Source organism: Gossypium raimondii, chromosome 5 (assembly GCF_025698545.1).
Source record: "Gossypium raimondii isolate GPD5lz chromosome 5, ASM2569854v1, whole genome shotgun sequence".
In the NCBI taxonomy this organism is placed as follows: Eukaryota; Viridiplantae; Streptophyta; class Magnoliopsida; order Malvales; family Malvaceae; genus Gossypium; species Gossypium raimondii.
The window spans coordinates 3,505,822-3,533,528 of NC_068569.1; the positions used below are offsets into that span (position 1 = coordinate 3,505,822).

The window sequence follows — 27,707 nt, forward strand, 5'->3', positions numbered from 1 at the left end:
TCTTACTCACACCGTGTTAAATTATAACCATGTTATTAATCATGCATTTATATGGATGCCATATCGTAGACCGGAAATTGCAGTTATTATACCCTCGTCTGCCTACGTTTATTCTCACATGTGGTGCACTAACGCACCAATTATAAATTTCAATGTAATCGAGTGGTACCATGGGGATCGAGTGCTACGACAGTTTGGTTGCGTCCAATATATCCCGGATCCACCATGCGATGTGGGAGTGGTTCACGGTATCAACAAGAGAGGAAAACCGCAATTGAATTGGGGGGTTAAGCACCGGAGATTTGTTGCACTGTGGAATAATCGAATGGCTCAAATACCTTAGATGGTTATGGCTTCCGATTTGCAACCATCATTAGAGTACATACAATGGTACTCTAGTTTGGGAAAGCCATATCTAAGTGGAGGGCAGTCGACTGTAGCCCCCCTACACATGCAACAACCTGGGGCATACGAGCCAGTGGTTGATATGGAGGCGGAGCCAACGACAGATCCTGATCCCGAGCCTGATCTCGAACCGGAGCCCAAGCCAGAGCCCGAGCCAGATCCCGAGCAATCACATTCACATGGGGATTCACATTCTTATCATCCAGATTTGACTGGAATGACTATTTTTCGAGCTTTTCAGGCGGCGAACACCAGGGTCCTGTCACTTCATCATTTCATTTTTTTTAACTGTTGTGTTTTTTTTAGTTTTTGTACCATTTTGGTAAATAAAAAAAAAGTGATACTATTTTGGTATTTTTAAAAATTTTTTGGTATTATTTTTGTAAAAAAAACCTCAATTGCTTCATTGTCATCTGTTTAACTATCCACGTCTTTCGATATGATACTCGATACTGGAACCGTGCTTGCATTTCGGCAATCAGTACCGAAACTTTTATTGTCGGCATGTCCTTCACCATTGACATGATACACATAAAGATAGTTTTTGAATCAAGTTTTCGATGATCTTCTGTCATACGTGTTGATGTGCATGTATGAGGCCCAACAAATTTTCATATCTCCCACATCTGCGAATTTTGAATGAATGTAGCTCGTACCTGCCAATTGTAGCCTTCCGCTGCCTTCCAACACTCCTCAATATATATTGTCGGTTTAGACACTGATATGTTCATTCTATACCGTTCAATAGCAAATACGCACTCTTATTTACTTTCGAATCTCTGGCTTACGAATAACTCCTCATGATCAGAATTTATGGCCGGTAGAGTGGCGTGAACTATTTCGGGTATTCCGGAACTCACTACATCTTGCTGCGTCGGGGTCTATGAGCGACATGTGTGGCCCAAGATTATTGTGTATCAAAATATGTCGCATCTGGTTCCCGATCGAAAACGCGTTAATGTTTCCATCGTTATTCACATCTTCATCGTCAATATCATCAGGTACATCGTCCACATCGGGATCATTATCACTATGGACCTATTAATCACAATGATCGCTACCATCGTATCCATCATCACCAACCACATCAATATCGGGTGTAATATTGAGATCGATACCGATCCCACCTATAGTTGATTCACTATCAACGTACGATATTTGAGCCACCATGCACGGTTCTTGAGCTCCGTGTTCTTTACCATATGCATTGACATCTTCATTTTGCTCCATACTAGCCAACTCAGCAAATAAGTGAATCGGTGCATTTTTGTCACTCCCATTCCCACAGTAAACAACGATCATTGTCTCCACGTCTTCGTCGTCTACAAGTTCCATTTCGGTGAATTTGATCGGATTTGTCGAAACTAGAAACTTGTAGAAAATTTTTGATATCCTTCTCCCACAACTTCTAATAATTTTTACATCAATCCTTCCCTTCATATCATCCAACGAGACATTTCTATTAAATCTCATTGCTATTTGTTGCCGACATTCAAATATATATCCAACAGTTGTTGTCAAGATGATTCCATCGAAATAAACACATACAAAAAACTTATCATCCTCTTTAATATTCAATCTGTTAAAAAATAAACAAAATTTCAAAAAAAACAGTAAATAAATTACTTAAATAAAAATTAATGTTTCAATATGTAATTTTTCATTCATAAGCTCATACTATTTTAGTTATCATTTTGTACATGAACAACATTTAACCACTAATCCTAATAACTAACACAATAATAATAGTTTTTTACTAAAAATAATACTAACTAACAATAATAATTAGGGTTTTACTAAAAATAATAACTAACAATAATATAATGTAAAACTAATAATCATACTAACTAAAATAATAATTAGGGTTTTACTAATCCTAATAACTAACCATAATAATAATATTAGTTTTTTACTAGCAATAATACTAAGTAACAATAATTATTAATAACTAAACCCTAAAAACTAACTGTAATGACCCATTTTCAAGAATCGAATATTGGTTTCAGTAACCACAAATCCGAGCTAAAAAGAAAATTTATTTTAATATTGTGGTATGGTCTATATTATGATAGGAAGGTTGCATGGAAATTTTGATAATAAAATTTTATTGATTATATGGTAAATTTTATTTAAATGGATTAATTAAAAATGCATTTTCGGGACTCCGTTTGATAATCGGATTCGTAAATATTTATTATAAATATTTACGAAGTTAGTTGTGTGCCTAATTATGTTTTGACTAGGTGAATTTGATTTAATTAGAAGTAATTAGGAAAAGGGATTAGATTGAAATAAGTGTGAAAGTTTAATTATAAATTAAAGAAAGCAAAAGGACTAAATAGGTAAATATACCATTGTTATAAATTTAGGCGGCTTAAATATTTTTAATTTAAAATATATATTATATTATATTTACTTAATTAATATGTTATAATATAATATAATATAATTATATATATAAAACAAAAGAAAGAATAGAAAGAATAAAGAAATAGAGGAGAAACAGGGAGAAAGAAAGAAAGAAAGAAAAGGAAAGAAGAAATTTAGGGTTTTTAAGGTTCAATTTCAAATTGGTAAGTCAAATTAAGTCCTTTTCTTGAAATTTTTGAATTTTTATGATTCTAGAACAAAATAATATTAGGTATATGTTGAAAATTTGAAAGTTAGTTGAATTTTTATGTAGTTTATATTAAATTAGTGGATGAATTAGAGATTGAATTGATGAAAATTCAAACTAGGATTGGGAAAAGGATTAAATTGTGAAATAAGTTATAAGTTTAATGTAATGAGGACTAAATTGTAAGAAATTCAAAATTAGGGTTTATTAGTGAAAATTTGAGAGTTAAGTTAAGTTATAAGTAGAATTTAGAAATAGAAATAATTTTAGTTATGAATTAAATTGAAATATGAGCTAAGGTAAGAAATTATGAAATTATTATATCGTATATGTTTATTTTATTGAATAATATAGGAAAGTCATTTGATTGTTTTTTTCTTTCTAATATATAAATGTTATATGTTTTATATGAAATTGAAGAGAAAGAAAAGAAAGGAGAGGACCTAATTGAAGAAAAGGAAAAGAGAAGGCTAAGGAGTGAAGGAAGACATCATCTCAACCTTTTTGTTGTAAGTACTACAAGATTATTATTTTAAATTATTTTATTTAAATGTCTATATTATAGTATAGAATTATTTAGAAATAAAATAAAATAAAGTAAAATAAAAGATTATGGAACTATGAAATTTGTAAAGAAAATTATAGATGGAAAATATAAGATGGTATATTGTTTAAACAGTAAGTAAATATTGTGACAAAAGTATATATATGTGAAAATGGTGTGATAATTGTGAATTGTGAAATGTGCACTAAATTGTAATGATGGAGAAATGAGAAATCTTTTTCGAAATAAATCTATAAAGTATTTAAATGAATGAGATTCAGTTTTAATGCCCAAGTAGATGGAATTTAGAACTATAAGGATATTGGTGGCATGCCATTAATGAACTTTAGCGCACTCTTTGATTATTAGCACGTTGGTGCACTCTGATATTTAGCACGTTAGTGCTCTCTGTTTAGCACATCTGTGCTCTCTGTATAGCACTTTAGTGCTCTCTGTTCATTAGTGCATAACAATGTACCTCTGTATTTGTTCTTTATATCCGGTGTGTTCTATAAAATCTACTTTGGGCTAAGATTATGATTTGTGGACAAAAGTGAATCATTAATGTGTTAAGGTAAGTTTTATGAAGTTTATATGTATGTAAATATGTAATAACAGAATCAGTTTGAAATATTTTATTTAGATTTATTTATCTGTTTATTCTTGTAGTGCTTACTAAGCCTTTACCGGCTTAACACGTTTAATTTTAACGCGTAGGTATAGTTTGACTCGAAGAGGTAAAGTCAGATTAGAAGATCTCTCATCTCATCACATCCTCAAGAGCTTCAAAAGTATATACCATATTTTGAATTAAAATGGCATGTACATAGGCAGTCAGTTATGTTCCTATGTATTAGGAACTAAAATGTAAACTCTTGAACTTCTATCTATTTTGAGGTACTTGAAATATTTTGGTATATATATGAAATGAATTAATGAAACTATACGTATGTTTGCAAATATGGTTGGTAAGTTAAAATACTATGTATAAATGTTTTAATTAAACAATATCTAGCTATAACCGTTTTGACAACAAATATAATAGTCTTATACCGGTGCATGCGATTAGATGGGTATAGGGTTGTTACACTAACAATGATAATACTAACTAAAATAATAATTAGAGTTTTATTAATCTTAATAACTAACAATAATAACTAAACTAAGAACAAAAAATAATAAAAAATATACCAAAAAAAAAACATAATAACAAGATAAAAATACCTTATTTTTTCTATTTTTTTCTTCTCTTTCTTTCTCCCTTCCCTATTCTCTTTCTCTCATTTTCTTTTCTTTTTTCGGCACCGCCCTTTTCTTCTTCTTTTCTTTCTTCTCCTTCAGCTGAAGTGAATTGGGGACTATCATAATGGTAAAGTTGGTGCCGCCTCTGCCACAGGCACCTTTGGTGCCGCCTGTGGCAGGCCCTCCACCAGGGTCCTGTCACTTCGTCCCTTTTTTTTTAACTGTTGTTTTTATTATTATTTTTGTACCATTTTGGTAAATAAAAAAAGGATACTATTTTGGTATTTTTTTAAATTTTTTTGTATTATTTTTATAAAAAACCCTAAATAGTGGATTCTAAAACTTAAATTTTATTTTTTCAACATTTAGTAAATTTATCATTCTTTATTTGGGGTTGAATTTAAATTTTTTTTTTTCAAAGTTAGTCCTTTAATTTTGGTAATCATATATTAGTGCATGAGTTATTTTTACTTTAAATTAATCTTTGACTTTAACAATTATTCCCATATCGAGGTTTAAATTATTTTTCAAGAAAATATCAAAGACTAATTTAGATAATAAAAAGATCAAACCCTAATACAAGAATAATTACTTAACTTAGGTCTCGATGTGAGAACAATTGTCAAATTAAAAATTAACTTCAACAAAAAAACTTGTGAGTTTTATCGAGTTGACACCCAAAAATAAATTAACCCTTCCTTAAAAAAACTTAAATCTTTTTAGGGCCAAAACCTTTTATGGCAAAAATCTTTATTATTTTTTCTGAAATACTATTAAAAAGTTATTATTTACTTAAACAATACGGTTCTTTTTTTACGAAAATAACATAAGAGATGAAAATTGAACCTTAAATCAATATGGCAATTGTGGATTTGGGGTTGAATCCTTTAGATTTAAAGAGATCTCAAATCATTAAATCAATAATCATCATGTCGATTTAGGAAAATTAGAGCTCATGTATTCTCTAAATCAACATGACAACCACTGGTTTGGTGAATTGAGATCCATTAAATCTAAAACTCCCAACCGTCCTATAAATGCCAACTATCCCTAACCTCTATAAATACATCTCAACTCCACACCAAATCATTTTCTAAACCCACACTCTCACCCTTAAAAATATCCAAAAATAACAAAACCCTTATAAATCACCTTTAAAACCCTAAAACCATCTCAAAATTACATAATTTTTTACAAGCCAAAAAAAGTTAGATTTTATTAAAAAATTTTAGTTGTAATTTATTTTAATTATGTTCTAAATTTTTATTTCTAAGTTTGGAATGTTAAAGTGATAAGGTAAGTGCCTATTCAATTGATCTCGATTTAATTTAAATTTAAATTTATTTTTACTGAATGATATGTTACTTTTTATTTAAAATGTAAATAAATCATATGTTATTTATAATGTGATTATTACATCTGTACAATATGTAGGGAATAATGTAAGAATTATGCTATTATGTGTTTAAATGATATAAATATTGTTATATATTCACATTTAGTAAATATTGAAATAAATTTATTGGAATATAAATTTTCATATTTAATTTTAAAGTTATATAAATTTTGATTCAAGGTTTAAGGTTATTATGTTAAAGAATAATTGTTTTATAGAAAATGTGTATTTTTAAGTAATTATTGATTTGTAAATATATGTTTAGAGTTTAGGCAAGAAAAATGTATTTCTAAAATGTTGGGTTTGTGCAAAATAGGGTCAAATTTTTCGTTATAAAATAATAACCCTAATTCCCTAGACCCAAATTACATAAACCTCCCACCGTATGAACCTCCATCGATCTTTGATTTAATCTACTTACAAAGTTCAGGAATGTAGTTGATAAAATCATCTAGGAAGCTACCAATATCTAAATTGCTCATCCATAGAAAATAAGGAGGATTTGAATTTATCTTACGGATATGGTTACCAATAATCAAGTGGAAAGTCCTCTTTGTACCATCTTTGGCGATGACCTTTACAAATTATTTGATTAAGATCTCATGTAATTTTGTTCAAATTCTCTTGTTGGAATATATCATCAACCACAAACTATTCAATCAAACTTTATGTTCGACATTTATAAATGTTTCTATTAGGAAACAATATTTTTGAACTTCCCACCTAAGACCATTATTATATGGGCAACAACACAGTTGTTATTTGGGTTCATCCTAAATATTTTAATTTTTTTTTACCAATTTGTCAACAATCTCTCATTGTTGTTTAGTTCTTATCTTTTTCACAGTTCAGATAATTGTAGCCATTTTCTCTACACGAAAAAAATTATAAAGCATTGTATTTATTAAGATATAGATCTTAACCCTATAACATTTAACCACTTCAAACTAATCATATTTAATAAATTTTGAACCCTACCATCTCATGTCATAAATAATTTATCATAACATAATTATATTCTATTTGTAAATCGTAAAATCATAATATAATTACCTTAAAAGTTTTCTTACCTTTTATTTTGGAACTTTTCCTTCTAAACTTCGACCGCAAGAAAATAAATATTACTTCCACTCATTCTTTTAATTTCCTCATATTATCTAGCTATATTAATTTTTATATTATTTGGGAAAAAACTTAAATAACATTTATAATTTTTCATATTTTTTACTTTAATAATTCGATTATTGATGAAAAAAATAAAACATTTAAAATCTATATATTATTGTAACATTTACAATTTCATATGTTTTCTACTTAAACTATTTTCTTTTACTTAAAAAGTTTAAAAATATTAAAACATTTATAATTTAAATCTATGTATAATAATAAATTTTTAATAAAAAAACTAGTAGCTAGTTTTCACCTCGAAATATTAACCCTCATTCTCCAAGCAAAACTATCTCCTAACAAATTTAGAAACTTTATTAACTCTCTGCTTTATTTTTTTTCCCTTCAATCACTTCATTTTTATTTTCAAAAACGACTCTTAGATTTTTTTTCAAACTGATACAAATGGTCCAAAAAAGTAAGGGGTTTTTAAGGATCCATGTGTCTGATAGGTTTATGAATCTTGGACCTTTAGCTCCCTATCTAGACAATAAAAAAATCTTTGGTTAATGCATCCACATGATAAGCCATAGGAAACACAAAATTAGTATGACGATTGTCGATTTGGGATCCCAATAAATTAGGTGCATCAAATTTAACCCAAAATCGACAACCGCCATACAAATTTGAGGTTCAATTTTCAACTCTCATGTTATTTTGGTAAAGAAAATCTTATATTATTTAAGTAAATAATTTTTTTGGTATTATTCCGGAAAAAAACCCAAATCTTTGCCATCTAGTTTAATACTTTAATAGACAATGATCCATAGGCCCAAGCATCACCTGACTTATTTAGGGCCTTACTTAGCCCATATCCATAGGCGACATGACAGCCTCGTGCGACTCTGTAGCCTCTTTTTTCTAACTAGGAGACGCTCCTCCGATCCTCGGATCGGAAAATTTTGAAAAAGCATTCCATGTGCACAATTAAGTAATTTGACCGTTGGGAATGGGGCCCTCCTCCGATCCCACCCCAAATCCACATTCCATAACAACTCTTTTATTTTTGTCTTTTTCTCCTTTTACCATCTCCATCAAATAATCATATAGGTCTTTTTCTAACTCTGCCTTTCCCTCTTCCCCATCATCAACAACAACAACAACAACAACAAAATCTTTGCCCTTTTTTTTTTTCTTTCTAAAACAATGGCGATCGCTCAGACCAACTCTCAACAACAAGAGAAGGTTAAGATTTTTTCCCCTCATTTTATCCCATTGTTTTTCTTGGGGAAATAGTTTCATTTTTCTTTTTCTGTTATTCATTCTTCAAGAACCAAACAAAGCTCAATTTTCAGTCTATTTTTCTTTTATAGAAGATATAAAGTTTTGAGAACGGTTTTCTCTTTATAAGAAGGGTTCAATTCCCAACAGGGTTGAGTGCTAGGGTTCTAATGGTAGATTTTGGAATTTTTTAAATCTTATGTCTGCTGCTATCTAGGATTAGCGGATTTTGAAAAAATTGGGAACGGAACGTTGTTGATTTAGTTATCTTGTTTTGAACCAATGCTGGGATTTTAATTTATTCATATTAAAATTTTGACAGGTTTCTTCAGAGGCTTCAGCAGGCGAAAAGAAAAGATGGACGCTTAGCGATTTTGACATTGGAAAGCCGCTTGGACGAGGCAAGTTTGGTCACGTTTATCTAGCTAGAGAGAAGAGGGTTTGTTTCTTTCACCTTTTCTTTTTATGGATCCTTTTTTATTTGCGTTAAGAAATACGAGGAAAATTTAAGATTGCAATTTTGAAGTTCCTCCAACGTTGGCATATATTCCTATAACGAGGATGATCCAATGTTACTTGTGGAACAGAGCAATCATATTGTAGCACTCAAGGTGCTTTTTAAAAGCCAACTCCAACAATCTCAAGTTGAACATCAGCTACGTCGTGAAGTGGAAATACAAAGTCACCTGCGCCATCCCAATATATTGAGGCTTTACGGTTATTTCTATGATCAGGTATAATGGCCTATATCAATGCTTCCATGTGTATAACTTAATTGAAATGAATTAACATTTGTTTTTCCTGAACACCAACTTTTACAGAAACGTGTTTACCTGATACTGGAGTATGCAGCCAAAGGTGAACTTTACAAGGAACTACAGAAATGTAAATACTTCAGTGAAAGACGCGCGGCTACGGTGAGTAGTTTTGGTTTTTGGCAAATTGGTTCTTGTGATAGATTGTAATGATTGACTATTTAACCACCCCCCCCCCCAAAAAAAAAAAAAAAAAAAAAAGAAAAAGAAAAGAGAGGCTAATTTGATGCTTATGTTGTTTGACCTAGTATGTTGCATCTTTAGCTCGGGCACTGATTTATTGCCATGGAAAGCATGTAATACACCGAGACATCAAACCTGAGAACTTGTTAATTGGGGCACAGGTGATTCCTACTCCATTGGCTGTACTCATTATTTGGTTTTTTCAGCTAATGTTTTATAGTGCTAATCTTGTATCAACTGGGGATCCCTTTTCAGGGTGAACTTAAGATTGCTGATTTTGGATGGTCAGTACACACATTTAACCGTAGGCGGACTATGTGCGGCACGCTTGATTATCTTCCTCCTGAAATGGGTATGTGGCTAACCATTGAAACTAAGTGATTAGCTGTAATGCCCCATCAGTTGTCCTTTTATGATCAAGCAGTTTTAGGTTCAGACTATACCCATTTTGTGTCAAAAAATGTTAAAACTTTTATAGGCGCTGGAAACAATTAGAGTAAGGAAGAAAACTAAATTTCACTTTCCTTATTTTTTTTGTTCTCCACAGTTGAAAGTGTAGAGCACGATGCTAGTGTAGACATTTGGAGCCTTGGTGTGTTGTGCTATGAGTTCCTATACGGAGTCCCTCCTTTTGAAGCCAAGGAACATTCAGACACTTACCGAAGGTAAGTTTTAGTTCTAAAACAAAGACAAAAATGATGACATCTTTCGGTTAGATGCATATATAAATGATGTGCCATACTTTACCTTGTCCACAGGATTGTGCAAGTGGATCTCAAGTTCCCTACAAAGCCAATAGTTTCATCTGCAGCTAAGGACCTCATTAGTCAGGTATCTTTTGTTGCCTTTTTTAACTTGCAATTAACAACGTTTAATACATATTCTAAGCCTATTTAACTTTGCGTACAGATGCTTGTCAAGGATTCTTCACAACGGCTGCCATTGCATAAGCTTCTTGAGCACCCATGGATTGTTCAGAATGCTGACCCATCTGGCATCTATAAAGCTTAAAATACATACATTTTTTCCTCTAAATTCTTTTTTTGCGAGGATAATTGTGCAAGATGTTTCAAATTAAATGTTCTGGTTCTTGACTCCACGAATCCTGACTTTGCATGCATGTGTATCCAAGTTTTGTACCAATAACAATATCTGTTTGTTAACTCTATTGTAATTCATTTGTATGTTAAATTACTATGATTTGTTCAGTGATTATTCTTCTTGATTCGTAGTTTGTTCCTCATTGATGTGAAGAGAAAGGACTGTATGGAAATCACTTCCAATCAAATCATGCCACCGTTCCTCCCACATTTGGTCTACAAATTTTTCATACATAATTTTGCACTTGCAATAATAATAGCATAAAATAACTCAGAAAAACAATCTAATCTAAGCTTTCCAAATTTTTCATACATAATCATGCATATTCAACTATGACCATGACAATAAACAGTAGCTTTCAAAATGGAAACCTTGTTGTAACCATACAAGGCTAAAATCGCTACTCTATCTCAAAAGTATATGCTTGCATTAATGTTAACCATTATTGGCAATTTGGCAGGCTATAAAAGATGATGTGATGGATATGACACTATCTGATGCAACTTCCATGACATACAGGGCTTGTCTTCAGGTATTGACTATTCTGTCTTTACGGTTTTCTCCATCCAACTTGCAGGTTGTTCCTTTTTCTTGGCTGGTTAGTAAAGTTATAAGGAAAATCATGAGAAAGAACATATTTTGTTGAAACAAAAATCAGTAAAGACAGCCGATGCAACTATTAAAAGCATAGTTGCATGGTGATCATTGGTTTGCAAGTTAAACCATATTTAAACCTATGGATATGCTACTTCAATGCAAAACTACCAAGATTCTTCTGTTTCTTTTCCTTGGTTTCCGTCTCGAATAATTTGGAGTGATACCAAGGTACCATGTTGAAACTTTTACGTATTCTATAAATTTTAAAATTAACTTAATTAATATGAGTCCAAACTCATCCAAAATTCAAAATAATGAAAACAATCCTATATAAGAAATAACACAAACAGGAAATATTAGTGAAATCAATCCATTTGCCACTTTTGTCCACGATCAAAGTTGCTGTATGAATCGGGTCATAGACTCGTACACCCATGTACATGACACGTTGTCAAGAATATGGTGTGGCACCTCCTTATTGGACTCATCCGTTGTCACCTTGAATTATCGGTATACGCCACATCAATCAATCCATTAAGATGCCGCCACCGAATATTTTCCTCCAAGCAATACCCAAAATCGTTTCAACGAGGCAAATGTGAACAACGTTGTACTGTCTCGAACTTTGCTGACAGACCATTATAAACACGCAAAAATGACAGATGGCTTGCCTCCATGTAATGACGGTGCTACTTGATTTGTCCGTGACGATTGTTAACGACCTCCATGTTACTGTGAACGTTTTATAAAGTCCTTTCATGTTTTCCTTTTTGTTTATTTAAAGTCCTTTCACCTTCGTAAATTTTTTTGCGGGTCACCTTCGTATAATTAAAAAGTACTGAAAGGAGATAATTTTGGAGAAGGTCGTCGAATCAAAGCTTTAATTTGATAAAATGTCGTCTCCAGCAGAGTAAGATTTTGAGTATTTTCCTTTTGTTTCCCCTCTCATTTTCTCTCCACGTTTACTTTTACAGTTGTTGCAATATTCGAGCCTTTTATCATCAACAATTTTTTATTATTTTCCTGCATGATTTCTGAGAATTTCTCGCTAACTAATTTACGCATTTTATTATTAATAATTTTAATTTTAATTTTACGTCCTGGTTAATTGCATTTTTCTTTTGGTTATCTTGTGTTTGGTTGCCTAGAAAATTAAAAGAGAACATAATATAGCAGTTGTTAAATAAAATTGTCTTTTGTCTATTCTCATTTTCGTGTTATCATCTTTGTTGATGGTTTTTGTTCATCGATCTCACAATTAATCTGAAACTTTTACTTTTCTTTTTTAACATTTTAGCTGAAGTCAGGTTTTAATTGTAAAGATTTGGATTCGTTAGCCAATAGCCATGTAGGACGTGGTCGAATATCCTCTCTGTGGTTTTTTTTTTAAATAAACCAATCATCATTGCATTTTTTATTTCTTCATGATCCTCTAGTTGTTCTAATATCAATGCCATAACTTTTTATTTACTCTTTTCTAGATTCTACAAATCTCTGCCACCGATCACCAAAGCTTATGGGACTATATGTTTAATGACGACTGTAGCTTCGCATCTGGGACTATATCGACTTGAAAATATTGCATTAATCCATGAATTGGTATTTTCAGAGTTTCAGGTACTGCCTTGCCCTAATTGAAATCTAACGAAGCAAGTATACCATTTTATTATGAAGAATCTCGTTCTTTTCTGGCTCAATTGATTGACTATTTACTGAACAAAAAATTTTGATTGTGTCTTTGTTATTTATTATGTGTCACATAGCAACTTCTTGTTATTAAGTAAACTTAAACTGTTGCCATTTCCCTTTAGACTTTTTTTACGGGTGGTACTGAGTCTTTTCTTTTAGGTGTGGAGGCTTCTTACAAATTTCTTTTTTCTGGGGAACTTCTCCATGAATTTTGGAATCCGTCTCCTTATGATGTAAGTATTTAGAATAGAAGCTTGTTAGGATTAATGCTCCAAAAGTTGTGGACGTACTGGTATGTGTAACAGCATATTTATTTTTGCCCTCTCTTTACCCGTTATTGCAGTGCTAGGTATGGGGTTCAGCTGGAGCAGGGGCCGTTTCAAAGGCGGACAGCTGATTTTCTCTGGATGATGATCTTTGGAGCTATTTCATTGCTGGTGTGTATTGGAGATATACCATTTTTAGGGTCCATCTTCTACATGTCTCATAAAAGTTGGATATTATAATTTGGTGAATAAGTTTATAGATTTTTGTGCTGGAATATGGAATATATTATGATTAGTTTCTTCTTTCTTTTTGTTTAGGCATTATCAATTGTTCCAATTTTACGGGGTGCATTTCTTGGCATTTCACTGGTATTCATGCTTCTATACATCTGGAGTAGGGAGTTTCCTAACGCTCAAGTCAATATATATGGACTTGTTGCACTCAAGGTACACATAGTTACATTTCTCTGCCGCAGTTGTGCCTGAAATGTTGTAGTCGTCTTTGTACTGTTACTTGTTTGGGTCTGCTAATGCTTTTACTACTGTAACACAGGCCTTTTATCTACCGTGGGCAATGCTTGCTCTGGATGTTATTTTTGGTTCCCCCCTTGTGCCAGACCTTATGGGGATCATTGCTGGGCACTTATACTACTTTTTAACTGTTCTGCATCCTCTTGCCGGGGGAAGGAACATAATATCAACTCCTAGATTGGTGTATCCTTTTATTTTATTTTATTTTTCTCAAAGTTTTAGTTCTTGACCTCTAAGTAACACAAGAGGTGAGAGTTCCCTTATTATTTCACGTCTAGTTAGCTTTTATTCTACTGGTGAGTAAGAAGTGACGATAGAGATTATACTTCCTTTGTTCCAACTGAAAAATAGTTATATAGATTAGAAACAAAGTTTGAATCTCCTTTCATGTTTGCTTGCTATTCCGAATCCTGATAACTTTACTATTTGTCTATGAGGTTCCAAGCATGACTTAAGCTCTGCCTGGTTGGCGCTTTTCCTTTCTTCTATTTGCTATTTGTCCTATGTTTTCCTTTTTTTTTAAGGTCTTTTAACTTTTTGTTGAAAAGAGCAAAAAGCAAAAACACAGCGACAGGGAGCCTTGGTTTTTATGTAGAATAATAATAGTTATCTTCTCTTCTTCCATAAGGCATTTTGGGTGGAAATATTAGGTAAGTATTTTGATGTGCAGCATGCCACAAATGCTTAGAATTCCTACCTTGTTGTGGACTTATATCATCCTCATGATGTAATTTCTCATGTTCTTAAAAGGTAAATATTGTTCTTTGAATCGAATTTATAAGATTTTAGAATTTGTTCTTTCCACAATTTGGTCGTTGTTACAACAGTTAATTGGTGTGAGAGTAGGATGTTCATGAATCTACATGCAAGAGAATTCCTTGACTCACATAATGCAGGCATAAACTTGTTGCTCGAGCCAGGCTTGAATATCCAACAAATGCTCGTGTTCCGCAAGAGAGGACAACTGGTGTGGCGTTCACGGGGAGGAGTTATCGGTTGAATTCATCCACTGGTCGAGGCTTTAGCTTGAGAAGATTCTGGTCGTCTTGAACAACCCATGGTACGAAGAACAAATATCTTATGCCCTTTACATACCATGTGGCAGAATGTGATTGCTGGGGCGCTAAATAGGAACATGAAAAAGGGCAGAAAATTTACCATTCTGGTATGGAAGTTACAAATGCTATTATCAATCGTTCAGATGATTTTAGATGCTATTTTAGGCTTTGTATAGCATGTTTTGATCAGGAGGAGGGTTAGATCTTAAACTAGTAGAAATCTGATTTGATTCCGTTTTACAAACATTTTTAAACATTTTATTTTTATTTTTTATGCTGTACAAAATTTTCGGTGTTATTATTCAGTAAAAGAAAAAGGTCATTTACCTAGTAATAAACTAATAATTTTGTAATCCTTTAATAATTAATATTTGTTTATTTTAATTTTGATTTTATTATTCAGTAAAATAGTGTTGAGCCCCAAGGGATTCAAAACTCTCCTCTAAAATTGAGTTTTTCCTGTGGAAGTGTGTTCTTTCAATTCTTCCTACTTGTGGCTTTTTATCTGTAGAATGCTAGTTATTATCGCTTTATACTAATTCTTAGTCAAGCATCTAGAAAAGGTTATGAAAAATAATAATATTACAGGATAAATTGATAGTGCCATTAAAAAATTCATGTCACATTAAAAAATTACTTACATATTGAAAATAATTTTTCGATTATGGATATTAGATTCTAAAATTATTTGGTACTATTTTAGAAAGTAGAGTGAAAGTTTTATATATATTTGCTTATTATATGGTTTTTATGATATTTTAAACTGATCACTTGAGCAACTGATTTAGGTAAAATACTATGTAAGGAAGATTATTATTATTATTTTTACAATATTATCAATTCAACTTCAATTATTAAATTTAAAAATAATTTTTATAAAATTAAAAAATTAAATTTCAAATGTAAAAATAAATAGAAATTAAGGTTAAAAATGAATTTAGCTTGAATGGATGAACTTTTGTTCATGCTTATTTGTTTAGAATTTTACATATTCATTTCTATTAAATAAGCAAATTCGCAGACATTAATTTAATATATTTACAAGTATGTTCTTAAATATAATTAAACATGATCAGGAAAAATAAACAAAAATAAATAAATAAATTAACAAATAAACATATTTTAGATATAAAATAATTAAATATAAATATAAATAATTATATTATAAATATTAATTATTATTAATTAATTATATAATAACCCAACAACAAATAAATTTGTAAATAAAATACACAAACTTTATTTATTTTAATGGAATAATTCATGAGTTGTTTATCAACTCCTCCATATTTATTGCCATAGTGAAAGCATAATTATACTAAAAAAATAAAAATTAAACCAGAAAAAAAAAATTAAACCCTACCAAACACTCCCTTAACCGACCGAAACGGCAAAAGCCCTCCACTCTTTCAAGTTCCACCCTTCTCCATTTCTCTCTCGCGTCATTGTGCACTGTTCTACGAAGTGGAGTTTAGATCTGTTTGAAATTTCGTGTTTGAGCTTCTTCGTTGAATCTCCCAAACATTTTCAACGAATTTGGGTTCTGATCCGTTCTCCGTTAGTTTCTTTTTTTACTCAGAATTGCATCTGCAAAAAAAGAGAAAAAAAATCGGAACTTTTCATTTTTCAATTTCTTCTGTTTTTTTTTCTTGCGGTTCATGTTCTAATCTAAATTCCTTCATGATTTGCTGAATTGGTTTGATCCCCATTATTGTTGCTTGAAATTGTATCGATTTGTTTGTTAAATCCAAACTTGCGTGTTTTCCGGGTGGTGTATTGAGTTCTTTTAGTACTATAACCGATGGATTCTCGGAACCCGAACGGATCTTTGCCGCAGCTATCACAACCTCCGAAGTACGGAATCACGAAACCGATTTCCCTCGCGGGGCCAAGTGAGGCTGATGTTCAGCGGAATACGGAATTAGAAAAGGTAATATCTGTTTGTTTTTTAGAATGGTTATTTTTAATGATAATTCAATTTACGGGTTTTTCTTTATCTGTAGTTTTTGATAGAGTCAGGGCTTTACGAGAGCAAAGAAGAAGCCGCGAAAAGAGAGGAGGTTCTTGGCCGTATCACTGAGGTAATTAGCAAATAATTGATGTTTGCTTTGCTTAAATGAAGAAAAAATCCACTAGTTGTTGATACATTGCTGTTTTTTGGGGACTATCGGTTCTTGCTCGACTTATGAATTGACTAGAATAGTTGTTTGTACTTTCTGTTTTGGGATTATTTGTTCATGTTTGACTTAGGAGTTGACTAAGCGCCTAGTTGGCTTGCATGTTATGGTGGTTTCATGGTGATATAAATCTTGAATTTCTTTTAAACCAGTTATGAAATATAAATGCAGCACAGATGGATTAGCATGCTCCTCTGTCGGTAAAAGATTATTTATCAGACTTAATTTCTTGGTGTGGATCTGAAAATGTTAATTGTTTTCTTTATAGATTGTAAAAATATGGGTAAAGCAATTAACTCGTCAAAGGGGCTATACTGATCAGATGGTGGAGGAAGCAAAGGCTGTCATTTTTACTTTTGGATCTTACCGTTTAGGGGTAAGTATGAATACCTAATTCTTGCTATTTCGTTAACTTCTGTTTCACTCTTTCTGAAATTTCTTTGCAATCATAGAAAAATGCTATGTAAATCTTGTATGCTTGTTTAGCTTGTTTTGTCAGGATTTATAAGTTCGAATTTTTTAGAAGAAAAGTCCTAGATTTACTGTAGAAAGAAGGTGCCTTTATGCAATGTCATCTGGTATTAGGTTATTGATGAAATTCTAACAATGATGCTTTGCTTTATTAAGTTCTCTTGGTTGGCATGTTCTTTTTCTTTGTCTCTTCCAATTGCCATTATGTTAATTCTGTTTTTAGTTTGTTGTGTTTTTCTTGTCTGTCTCACAAGTAAATAAAATATTTGAATTAGTATTGACAAGCAAAAAGTAACTATTTTTGACAGGTACATGGACCTGGGGCTGATATTGACACTTTGTGTGTTGGGCCTTCTTACGTGAATCGAGAGGTGTTCTTAGTCTGGCTAATTCCTTTGTTTACCTTGAACTTAAGTTGGTGGGAATTTATTTTGAGTTTTACTAATATTTAATTTGACCAGGAAGACTTCTTCATCATTTTGCATGATATTCTGGCTGAAATGGAAGAAGTAACTGAACTCCAGCCGGTTCCAGATGCTCATGTCCCAGTAATGAAATTTAAGTTCCAAGGGATTTCGATTGATCTTCTTTATGCTAGTATATCTCTTTTGGTTGTTCCAGATGTAAGTTTGTTGTCCCTTTGATGATTCTTTGGAGTTATACTCATCTCGACTCTACTGGATCACTTATATTCAAGTAAAAGCCAAGAAGGATTTGCTTTACATGTTGCATGTTGTTGCAAATTCTTTGATAAAGATATCTTTCTGCCTCTCACTTTTTCTTTTCTTGATTTGTTGTCAGCTATACCTTATTGCATTTTCTTTCTAATTTTTTTTATATATCTATTAGCCACTATTAACTATCATATTATCCTTCTTAAGTATGGTCAAGATTGTCTGCCTTTGAGTTTTTGTAGCTCAATAGATACATCCTAATATATGAGTTTTTGTAGCAGTTCCTTAGTTTTTCTTTTCCTTGATGTTGCTTTTTATCCAAGAAAAGGAGAAAAAAAGGGGGGCCCATTTAGATGAATTTGTTAGATTGGGATCAAAATGAATTTGACCTGGAGTTTTAAGGCCTTCGAATATTTTAACTGAATTTCTGGTTGAGAATAATGTTACCTTTGCTGAAGGGACCGACCAATATAGAATTTTGATAATATGATGAAAATGTAAAATTTGCAGTGTAACCCCTATGATATATATATGCATATATAATTGATAAAAGTTAAAGTTTGTAGCATTATGTCTAGAAAATCCATTGCATGTTTAGTTGTTCTCTAGTTTGGTATTTATAATATTTTTCAATTAATGAACAGGACCTTGACATCTCATGTGTGTCTGTGCTTCATAATGTTGATGAGCAAAGCGTTCGAAGTCTTAATGGGTGCAGGGTTGCTGATCAAATCCTTAAACTTGTTCCAAATATTGAGGTGAATATGTTGTACACCTATCTGCACACGTTTTATATTTTTCTCATTTTGCAGTTTCCTAATCTGTTGCATAATTATAGCACTTCCGCACAGCACTTAGATGTTTGAAGTTTTGGGCCAAAAGGCGTGGTGTTTATTCCAATGTAAGATTGGTATAACCTGTTTGTTTTTCATTAGTTTCTTCGCTTTCATATTATGTTCTTAATTTTTTTTTTGTTTTTAATTGTTTATAGGTTACTGGATTTCTAGGAGGTGTAAATTGGGCTCTTCTTGTCGCACGCATCTGCCAGCTTTATCCCAATGCAATACCTAGTATGCTGCTTTCTCGATTTTTTAGAGTATATACTCAGTGGAGGTGGCCCAACCCAGTTATGTTATGTTCGATAGAAGAGGATGAACTTGGCTTTCCTGTCTGGGATCCTCGGAAGAATCCTCGGGACCGGTTTCATCATATGCCAATAATAACTCCTGCATACCCTTGCATGAATTCTAGTTACAATGTCTCTGTAAGCACCCTTCGTGTTATAATGGAACAGTTCCAATGTGGTAATGGAATATGTGAGGTGAGATAATACAAGGTTATTCTATTTAGGTCTAGCTGCCTATTCTGAATTTTGAACTATTGATTACTCATCTTTTTAATTGTTTGTATATAGGAGATTGAGCTAAACAAAGCTCAATGGAATACTTTGTTTGAACGATATCTTTTCTTTGAGGCATACAAAAACTATCTACAAGTTGACATTGTTTCAGCAGATGCTGATGACTTGCTGGCTTGGAAAGGCTGGACGGAGTCGCGGCTTAGACTGCTTACCTTAAAGGTAAACCACTGGAGGAGTACTCTATTGAGCTTTAAACCTCTTTTGCTTATCATTATGATGACTTGTAAGATGACAGTTCAGTGCATTAAGATTTTTTTCTTTCCCATGGTTTCTACATCGCTCTGCAGATAGAGCGGGACACAAATGGAATGTTGCAGTGTCATCCTTACCCAAATGAGTATGTAGATAAATCCAAGCTGTTCCCACATTGTTCTTTCTTCATGGGCTTGCAAAGGAAAGAGGGAGTGAATGGTCAAGAAGGTCAACAATTTGACATACGTGGAACAGTCGATGAGTTCAGACAAGAGATAAGCATGTACATGTATTGGAAACCAGGAATGGATATTTATGTTTCTCATGTTCGTAGAAGGCAGCTCCCTGCCTTTGTTTTCCCTGATGGATATAGACGGCCTCGAACATTGAGGCATCCGAGCCAGCATACTGAAAAAGCTTGTGAAGATGTCACAAGGTCACAATCTGGTTCTGCAGAAAGACGAATTAAGAGAAAACATGATGATGAGGCAGTAGATGAAAAACTGAGCAAACCTAGAGACTGTAGTACAAGCAACTTTGGAGGAACATCTCATATTAGCATTGGTCAAGAAGCTAAACTAGAGCACCTAAGAACTGGGGATGTTGATAGCAATTCTGTTGATAGGCTGTTAGACCGAGATAAAAGATACGAGGAGATTACCATTCAACAGGCTAGAACTGATGGTCAGGGGTCCCTCACCACATGTGGGCTGACTTCTTTACATGTAGATAATTTGTCAATAGTTAGAAATGTAGGGTCACGGGAACAGTGAGTGAACCCAGCTGTGTAAAGTCAGCTAAACAGATGGGTGAACCTGTTAGACAGGAGTTGCTTTCTCCATCTGAAGTTCCTGATTCTGAAACAAGGGAAATATACAGGCCTGGCTTGAATGGGAAAACGGGGGATTTTGCATCAGCTTACATGGACAATGAAGAGATTGGATCTTCTATGTGAATTTTAAACTGGAAAAGTGGTGATGTTGGGGTTGATCAAGAGGTGGTCAAACCATGTGATCAAACAGCAGTAGTTGAAACTGCTGAAAGCGTATGTGGGTCTAGTTCCGATGTGCAGAACCTCAATTACGGGGTGAGTTTCTTTGTTTGATGTGTTTGGGTTAAAAAGATTGTAGCATAAGGCCGTGAGAACACGGAACGTTCTGGAGATAGCAAGTCAGGGATCAATGCAGGCTGCTATAATGCGGTACAGATTTGGATTCACTTATGGAAAATGGACATCTGAATGCTGGTGTTGTTTTCCTAAACAGCTTGTCTGAAGGACTAAAGGTTTTGAATTCAACTTCTGGACATAAATTACTTAATTTATCATCTACCTCATAGTAGCTGGTTTTCTTACAGTTTTGTTTTCTACTTAGGATGCCTTTTTTTGTTCCGTGTCTTTGTAGTTGAGACATTGTGACTCTCAATCCTGGTTTTTGTACTTTATTCTTGAGTAACGAGGTTTTGAGCACCTAAATGATATTAACTTGATGTTTAATGGTGCAGGAACAAAATATCAGATGACTTCAAGGATCTTATTTCTAATTATTTTTCTCTAGGAATTCTTTCAGCTACTTCATTTATTCATTGAAATTTTGTCTAGTTGTCTCTTCCTAAGCTTTTTATCATGTTAATTCTTTGCCCAGTCAATCTCCTAACTGGTGCATATGTGGTGGCAGGTCCTGCACCACCATCATACGTGCTCTGTTTCCAGTAATTGTGCTTAAGACCCTGACTCTGTTTTGTGTCTAAGACTCAGCTACTTTACCCTCTCTCTTTTTTGACTGTTCTTGTGGACGTAACTGCCCATTTGTACTTCCGTTTTGTTGTACACGCAGATGTTGCAGTTATGAAGGCTACAAATTCTCAAGATGGAGCTAGGTTAGAAACTTCGTAGAAGCCAGTAATGTGGCATGCATTTTTGGAACTCTTTCTTTGTTTATGCAATTTGTCACGTCTTTATGCTGATTTCTTCTTTTTGGTTTTTTGTTAATTTGTAGCAGGTTGAGTTTGAAGTCAATGGCACTATGTACTGTGGATGGTGCATTGGGAGAATCTTTGTTTCCAAAGGATTAAGGCCAGCGTCTTGTAAGTGTTACTCTATTTGCTGGCTTACATTATGGATTTACAGGTACACTGTAGTGGCAGCATATTTGGCCATACGGATCCATTCTTTGCCTGTTCTGTTTAGGCGTAACGTGCTGTGTGGTTTTAGTTTGGAGGAGCAAAGTAACTTTATGAATGCTGGTGTGTTTTGAAGACTCGACAAAATCTCATTTTTGCATCACTTGAGCGCTGTGGCACGCTAGCCTCTATTTATTGAACAAATCATTCATATTCCATCAAGAAATTGTAAATTGAATAGGAGTGTTGCTTGTATCATTTAGATAAATTTTTGGTAGACTTATGTAGTCCAGTATACTTGTAATACAGTTTCATCAATGTTCTCTAATTAACTTTAGTCTCTCCTTCCCATTGTATACTTTATTACCTGTTCTGATGGTAAGAATTCCGAAGTGTAGTTTCACTTCTCAGTTGTGAAATAAAATGTTGGCAGAATCATTTGATCTGTCTAAACCTTTAAAAATTCAGTCATGTTTTTAAATGGTTTATTACTAGTATTTTGAGTTGGATCCTTAGACATTCAAAATCGGAACGGAAGATTGATTGAAAAGAAGGAAAATTTATGATAGCCAAAATCATGTTCAGCTAGACTACAACTAACCTAAGCTAATGATACATTCTGCATACATACACTGATCCCATGTTAATGTAGAAATAAACAAGCAAAGCCCCCCACTCATGGGATTCCTTTTGACATGGGCGTCCATGTCCCTTTTGTATTGTCAATCAGACATTGTAAATCATGCTGTCATCTTCGTTGGATACCTTCTTACTGTTCTTGTAACTATAAAGGTAAGTGGCAGTGCCAAGAAGTGGAGCTACATCAATGTCGCTAACCTTTTTTTTGGCTCCTTTACCATCCTCCGGACAACAGCTACGAAGGACATGCAAAACTTCTTTCATGGAAGGCCTGGTAGAAGGAGATGCACGCGTACACACAATTCCTACCTTGTATACCATTTTAATTTCTTCCAAGTAAGGTGATTCTCTTATCTCTGGATCAAGTATTTCAACTACTGGCTTATCTTCTGAGAAGTGCTGCCACGCCCATTGTACTAAGCTCATATTCTGATCCGTGCTATTGGCTTCTCTTCCTGTCACCAATTCCAGGAGTACCACGCCAAAGCTGTAAACATCTATCTTTGCATTCACTTTTGTTGTATATGCGTGCTCTGTTATTCAAATGGCATTTTGTGTTAAAACAGGATTCCACTTTTTCTGATTCAAGGAGGATATATCGATCAAGTTAGAGGATATTTACCTGGGGCGAGGTAACCGAAAGATCCTGCAACTACAGACATTGTGTGAGAACTTGCATGCCTAGTTAGCATCTTAGCAAGTCCAAAATCTGCAATTTTTGCCTTGAATTCGGAGTCTAATAAGATATTGCTCGACTTCACATCACGATGAATGATTGGTGTTGGACACTCATGGTGCATGTAGCATAGCCCCTGAGCAGCTCCAACAGCAATTTGCAACCTTGTTGGCCAATCCAAAACTGAACCCATCCTTGACATTGATGATCTCTTATTCCCATGAAGCCATTTATCAAGGCTCTGATTTTCCATGTACTCGTATACCAGAAGCTTTGAATCTTCACTGGAAATGCAACACAACAACTTCACTATGTTGGAATGGCGAATGCTGCCCAGTATTTCAACTTCTGCTAAAAACTCTTTCTCAAGCTTGTAATCTAGTTTCTTACTATTCCAGATTTTCTTCACAGCAACAAATTCATTATTACGGTTAACAACAATTCGATAAACCTTCCCCGATCCACCACTTCCGATGAGATTGTTATCTGTCAAATTGGTCAATATGTTTCCTTCGCTGAAATCCAATCTCTGGAACGAAGTCAACTTCCATGTTGCTAGATTCTGTCTGCGCTTTTTCCTCCTGTAGTCTCGAACTATGAAGAAGCTCAACACAAGGATAGCTATGGAAACAAAGATGGAAATTGTTAGAATGATGGCAAGATATCCAGAGGACAACCTCTTGCTATGACGGTGTTCGGAACTGCAATCCGGAAGTTTTATGATCGAATTATCTGCGCATAGACCAGCATTGTTCAGAAAACTGTTATTATATGCAAGGTTATCTAACTGACTCGGGATCCTGCCGACAAGTTGATTAGATGACAAGTTGAGTGAAGTTAGCCTCATGTTGCCAATGCCAGGAGGAATTCCACCAGAGAATTGGTTTTCTGATAAATCCAAGTTAAGCAGATTAGGTAATGAACCAATCGCAGCAGGGATTTCACCAGAAAGCTTGTTGTTAGAGGCATCTAATGTAGTCAACGATCTCCATGAAATTATTTCAGATGGTAATTCACCAGAAAAATCATTACCGTCGAGAAGCAGAGTTGTAAGGTCAGAAAGATACGTTATCTCCTTTGGGATTTTGCCTGAAAACAAATTGTTGCTAACCTGAAAAACGACCAAATTTGTCCATGTTGCAACGGTGACCGGAATTTCACCGGAGAACTTGTTGTCACTAATTTCCACCCTCGACAGATTCCATGCAAGTTGACTTGGTAGTTTGCCCGAAAAAGAATTGTTGCTTAACATCAAGGACGACAAATTGAAGGTTGTCCATATTCCTTGAGGGATCTCGCCTGAGAAATTGTTGTTTTGAAGCTGAAATGTGCGTAGAGTGGGGCAATTTCCAAGAGACTTAGGTACTTGCCCGCTGAGCTGATTTGTATGAGCAACCACTCCTTGCAGAACACCTCCAGCACATAAATTTTCAGGCAGTTGACCACTGAACTGATTCTCTGACACCTCGAACCCTTCGAGCTTCGAATGAAGGCCGAACTCCGGTGGGAAAATACCAGTCAAATTGTTGTGAAAAACACGGAAATCTCTCAGTGCAGGAAGAAGACCAATGCTTGTTGGCAACTCTCCCGTTAACCTGTTCGAGAACAGGCTTAAAAAGTCCAGATATTGTAACTTCCCAAAATCCTCTGGAATGGAGCCAGTCAAAGTATTCATCGAAAGATCAATTTCTTTTAAATTCAACGCTTCAACGGGTTTTGGTATCTCACCGGACAGCTTATTCTTGAAGAGATAAACATGCGTTAGATTCTTCAAAGAAAACAGCCTACTAGGAATTGGACCTTCCAAGTTGTTTCTAGCTAAGTCCAAGTGCTGCAGATTGGTAAGGTTGTTGAAAGATTCAGGGATTTCGCCTATCAGATTGGTGAATGTCATCCACAAAAAGGACAACTTCGTTAACTGACCAAATTCCTGAGGTATCTTCATGGGGGTAAAGTCATTATAAGCCAAACCCAAAACCTCGAGATTGGATAAGTTTCCAATTTCCTTAGGAAATGTCCCGTTGAACTGGGTTTGGTACATGTACAAGGTTTGCAACTCTGGTAGTCTTCCAATACTTGGTGGAATATTACCAGAGAAATTATTAGCACCAACATCCAAGTAAACCAGAGCTGACAACCGGTCAATCTCGTCAGGAATTGGACCAACAAAATAGTTTTGAGAGAGGTCTAAGGTCTGGAGCTTTGAACAATTGTAAAGAGCTGGGAACTCTCCAGGGATGTAATTGAAAGCAAGGTCAAGGAAAGTGAGGTTTTTAAGGTCGCATATTGTTGAAGGAATCGGTGTGGTAATGTTCTTGTCACGGAGATGAACTTCGGTGACAGAATTGGCGGTGCAGTTGATCTCCGGCCAATCGCAAGGTGAGGAAGATGAGTTCCAGGATTGAAGGAATGGTGGATTGCCCAGTTGCTGTTTAAAGTTGAGAAGAACATCTCGTTCGGCATTTATGTCTTGTGAGGTTACTTTGAAGGCTGTAGAGATGAAAAGAAGGAAGAGAAAGGATAAGCTTAGTTCAGACATGTTTCAACACAGCCTGTTTCTAAGTTTTGTATGAGAACGAAAACAGACTTCGACGTTGGCAGGAGGAGGATTTGGGATATTCATTGGTTTCTATGATTATAAGTAAGCCAATTTACAACCAAAAATAAAACTTTTAAGTTAGCCTTTTTTGTTGGTTTCTGTGTGTTTTTTACTTGCATTTCATTGGTTTGACATAGATTCTTTTTAATTTGGGTTGACTTAAAAAATTATATTATGAAATTGACTGTATTTTACTCCTTTTATTAAAAATATACAGTAAATAAATTATTTTATTAAAGATTTTATTTATTTTTATGTTAAAATTTATCTTTATATATTATATGTGATTGTTTAATTATTTCATCAGTTACTGTAGTTTTTAACAATAAAATTGAATAATTTTTTATAGAAATAACCAATTTACGATTAGATTTAACATAAAAATTAATTTATCTATTTTTTAATTATATTATTTAGTTATAAATTAAATTTTGTTGTACTTTAAAACATGGTCGGACTTATTGTAATCATATTTTTTAAGTTATTGTATTGATTGATTTTAAAATGAATAAAAGTTTTAAAATTTTATTATAAAATAAGTAATAAAATTTAAGTCACAATCAAACTTAATAGTGCCACCCAATAGTGTTTACCAATTAATCAAATAACACTATTGGTATTAATAAATAAATAACCCAAATTAAGACAAATGAGTCTGCTTTGGATAATATACTAAATAAACTCTACACGTTTTCATTTCATATAAGTAACTCCTTAGATTTTTATTACATAAAAAGCTCTTGAAACTTTAGTCAATACCCAAATAAGTCATTTAATTAGTGCCCAAATAAGTCCTTAATCTTTTACTTATATCCAACTGAATTATTACTATGTGAAAGTAAACTATTATCCCATATTGTATTTTAAAAATATTTGATATCTAATATTATTAAAAATCTCATGCTAGCATACATGAATTAATTTTTAATAGTAGAAATGAATAATTTCTTTTAAAAATGACCAATTTTCTTTTTATCTAACCTAATGAATTAATTTAATTTTTTTTGGTAGAGGGAAAAAAATACAAAGGGGCTCTATGGAAATTTTACCGAATGAAGGTTTTTCTTGGTGTGTGTGAAGAATATTGGGCAAATAGTCAACCAAGGTGTGCTGCTTTACTTGAGCCGAAGCCCGCTTGGCCGCATCGTTAGTTGGCTATGGGCAATCAGAAGGACATAATCAAGCCAAAAGCTTCGGGCCAGCTTAAGCTGAAGCTTCAGTCAATCACAAGATTTTCAAGTCGGTCAATAAATAAGGACGTCAGCGTTGATGCAAGTGCAACACGGGTGTTCCATGAACAAAAAAAAAACAAAAACGAAAAAGCGTTGATTGTTTTAACGCAAAACAGTGGATAAAGTTGTTCCAAGTACCCATACTTTTTTATTACATGAATTTATTATTTAACTTTTTATATTTTTATAATTCTTTTTCTCATGCGCCAAAAGGAATTATTTTTCTCATAACATTTTGAATTAAATAATTATGCAACCTTTAAAATTATAAAGGTATCGTTAGTAAATTTAAAATTAGGTTATTTCTATCATTTTTTTTGTTAATATGATTATCGTTATTAAAGAAATTAATCAAAATGGTCACTCAACCATTAAATTTATCTTTTCCTTCTAATTGAGAAATCGGACGAGAATAATGATAGAGTCCTTTTCTACATGTTAATATCAATACCGACAACAATGAAATTTATAGTAAGAGAAAAATCCGTCGACTTTAAAAATCGTGAGGGTTCAAGTCCCTCTATCTCCAACCCCAAAAAGCCCGTTTACTGTCTATTTATTTTATCTTACTCTTTTTGTTAGTGGTTCAAATTTCCTTATGTTTCTCATTCATTCTATTCTTTGCCGTTTTACAAGCGTATCCTAGCATGGCAGAATTTTGTTCTCTTATCACA

General features: G+C 33.5%; 4 protein-coding genes across 4 annotated transcripts; 3 read left to right on the forward strand and 1 right to left on the reverse strand.

Annotated features, from left to right (window-relative positions):
• Positions 1–8,391: 8,391 nt before the first annotated feature.
• LOC105768064 (serine/threonine-protein kinase Aurora-1) lies at positions 8,392–10,805 on the forward strand. The gene is made up of 9 exons (XM_012587782.2): positions 8,392–8,556; positions 8,915–9,031; positions 9,180–9,326; positions 9,414–9,509; positions 9,656–9,751; positions 9,846–9,942; positions 10,138–10,255; positions 10,349–10,421; positions 10,500–10,805. Exons 1-9 carry the CDS (start codon positions 8,518–8,520, stop codon positions 10,599–10,601), a joined length of 885 nt encoding a protein of 294 aa, XP_012443236.1. The 5' UTR covers positions 8,392–8,517; the 3' UTR covers positions 10,602–10,805.
• A 1,270-nt stretch (positions 10,806–12,075) lies between these two features.
• Positions 12,076–15,170, forward strand: LOC105768065 (derlin-1). The gene is made up of 7 exons (XM_012587783.2): positions 12,076–12,198; positions 12,770–12,905; positions 13,137–13,210; positions 13,321–13,414; positions 13,562–13,690; positions 13,797–13,957; positions 14,671–15,170. The coding sequence occupies exons 1-7, from the start codon at positions 12,182–12,184 to the stop codon at positions 14,822–14,824; spliced, it is 765 nt and encodes a 254-aa protein (XP_012443237.1). The 5' UTR covers positions 12,076–12,181; the 3' UTR covers positions 14,825–15,170.
• Positions 15,171–16,165: 995 nt separating this feature from the next.
• On the forward strand, positions 16,166–22,224 carry LOC105768063 (nuclear poly(A) polymerase 4). The gene is given in 15 exon segments (XM_052631264.1): positions 16,166–16,762; positions 16,836–16,913; positions 17,278–17,385; positions 17,789–17,851; positions 17,942–18,103; positions 18,799–18,912; positions 18,993–19,055; positions 19,146–19,475; positions 19,569–19,733; positions 19,862–20,539; positions 20,572–20,853; positions 20,934–21,050; positions 21,443–21,476; positions 21,602–21,644; positions 21,764–22,224. Coding segments are annotated over 15 exon segments (2,442 nt in total). The 5' UTR covers positions 16,166–16,633; the 3' UTR covers positions 21,840–22,224.
• A 182-nt stretch (positions 22,225–22,406) lies between these two features.
• LOC105768062 (receptor-like protein kinase HSL1) lies at positions 22,407–25,846 on the reverse strand. Its single transcript, XM_012587769.2, has 2 exons — positions 23,149–25,846; positions 22,407–23,059 (listed from the first exon to the last, which is right to left on the reverse strand). Exons 1-2 carry the CDS (start codon positions 25,739–25,741, stop codon positions 22,614–22,616), a joined length of 3,039 nt encoding a protein of 1,012 aa, XP_012443223.1. The 5' UTR covers positions 25,742–25,846; the 3' UTR covers positions 22,407–22,613.
• Positions 25,847–27,707: the final 1,861 nt, after the last annotated feature.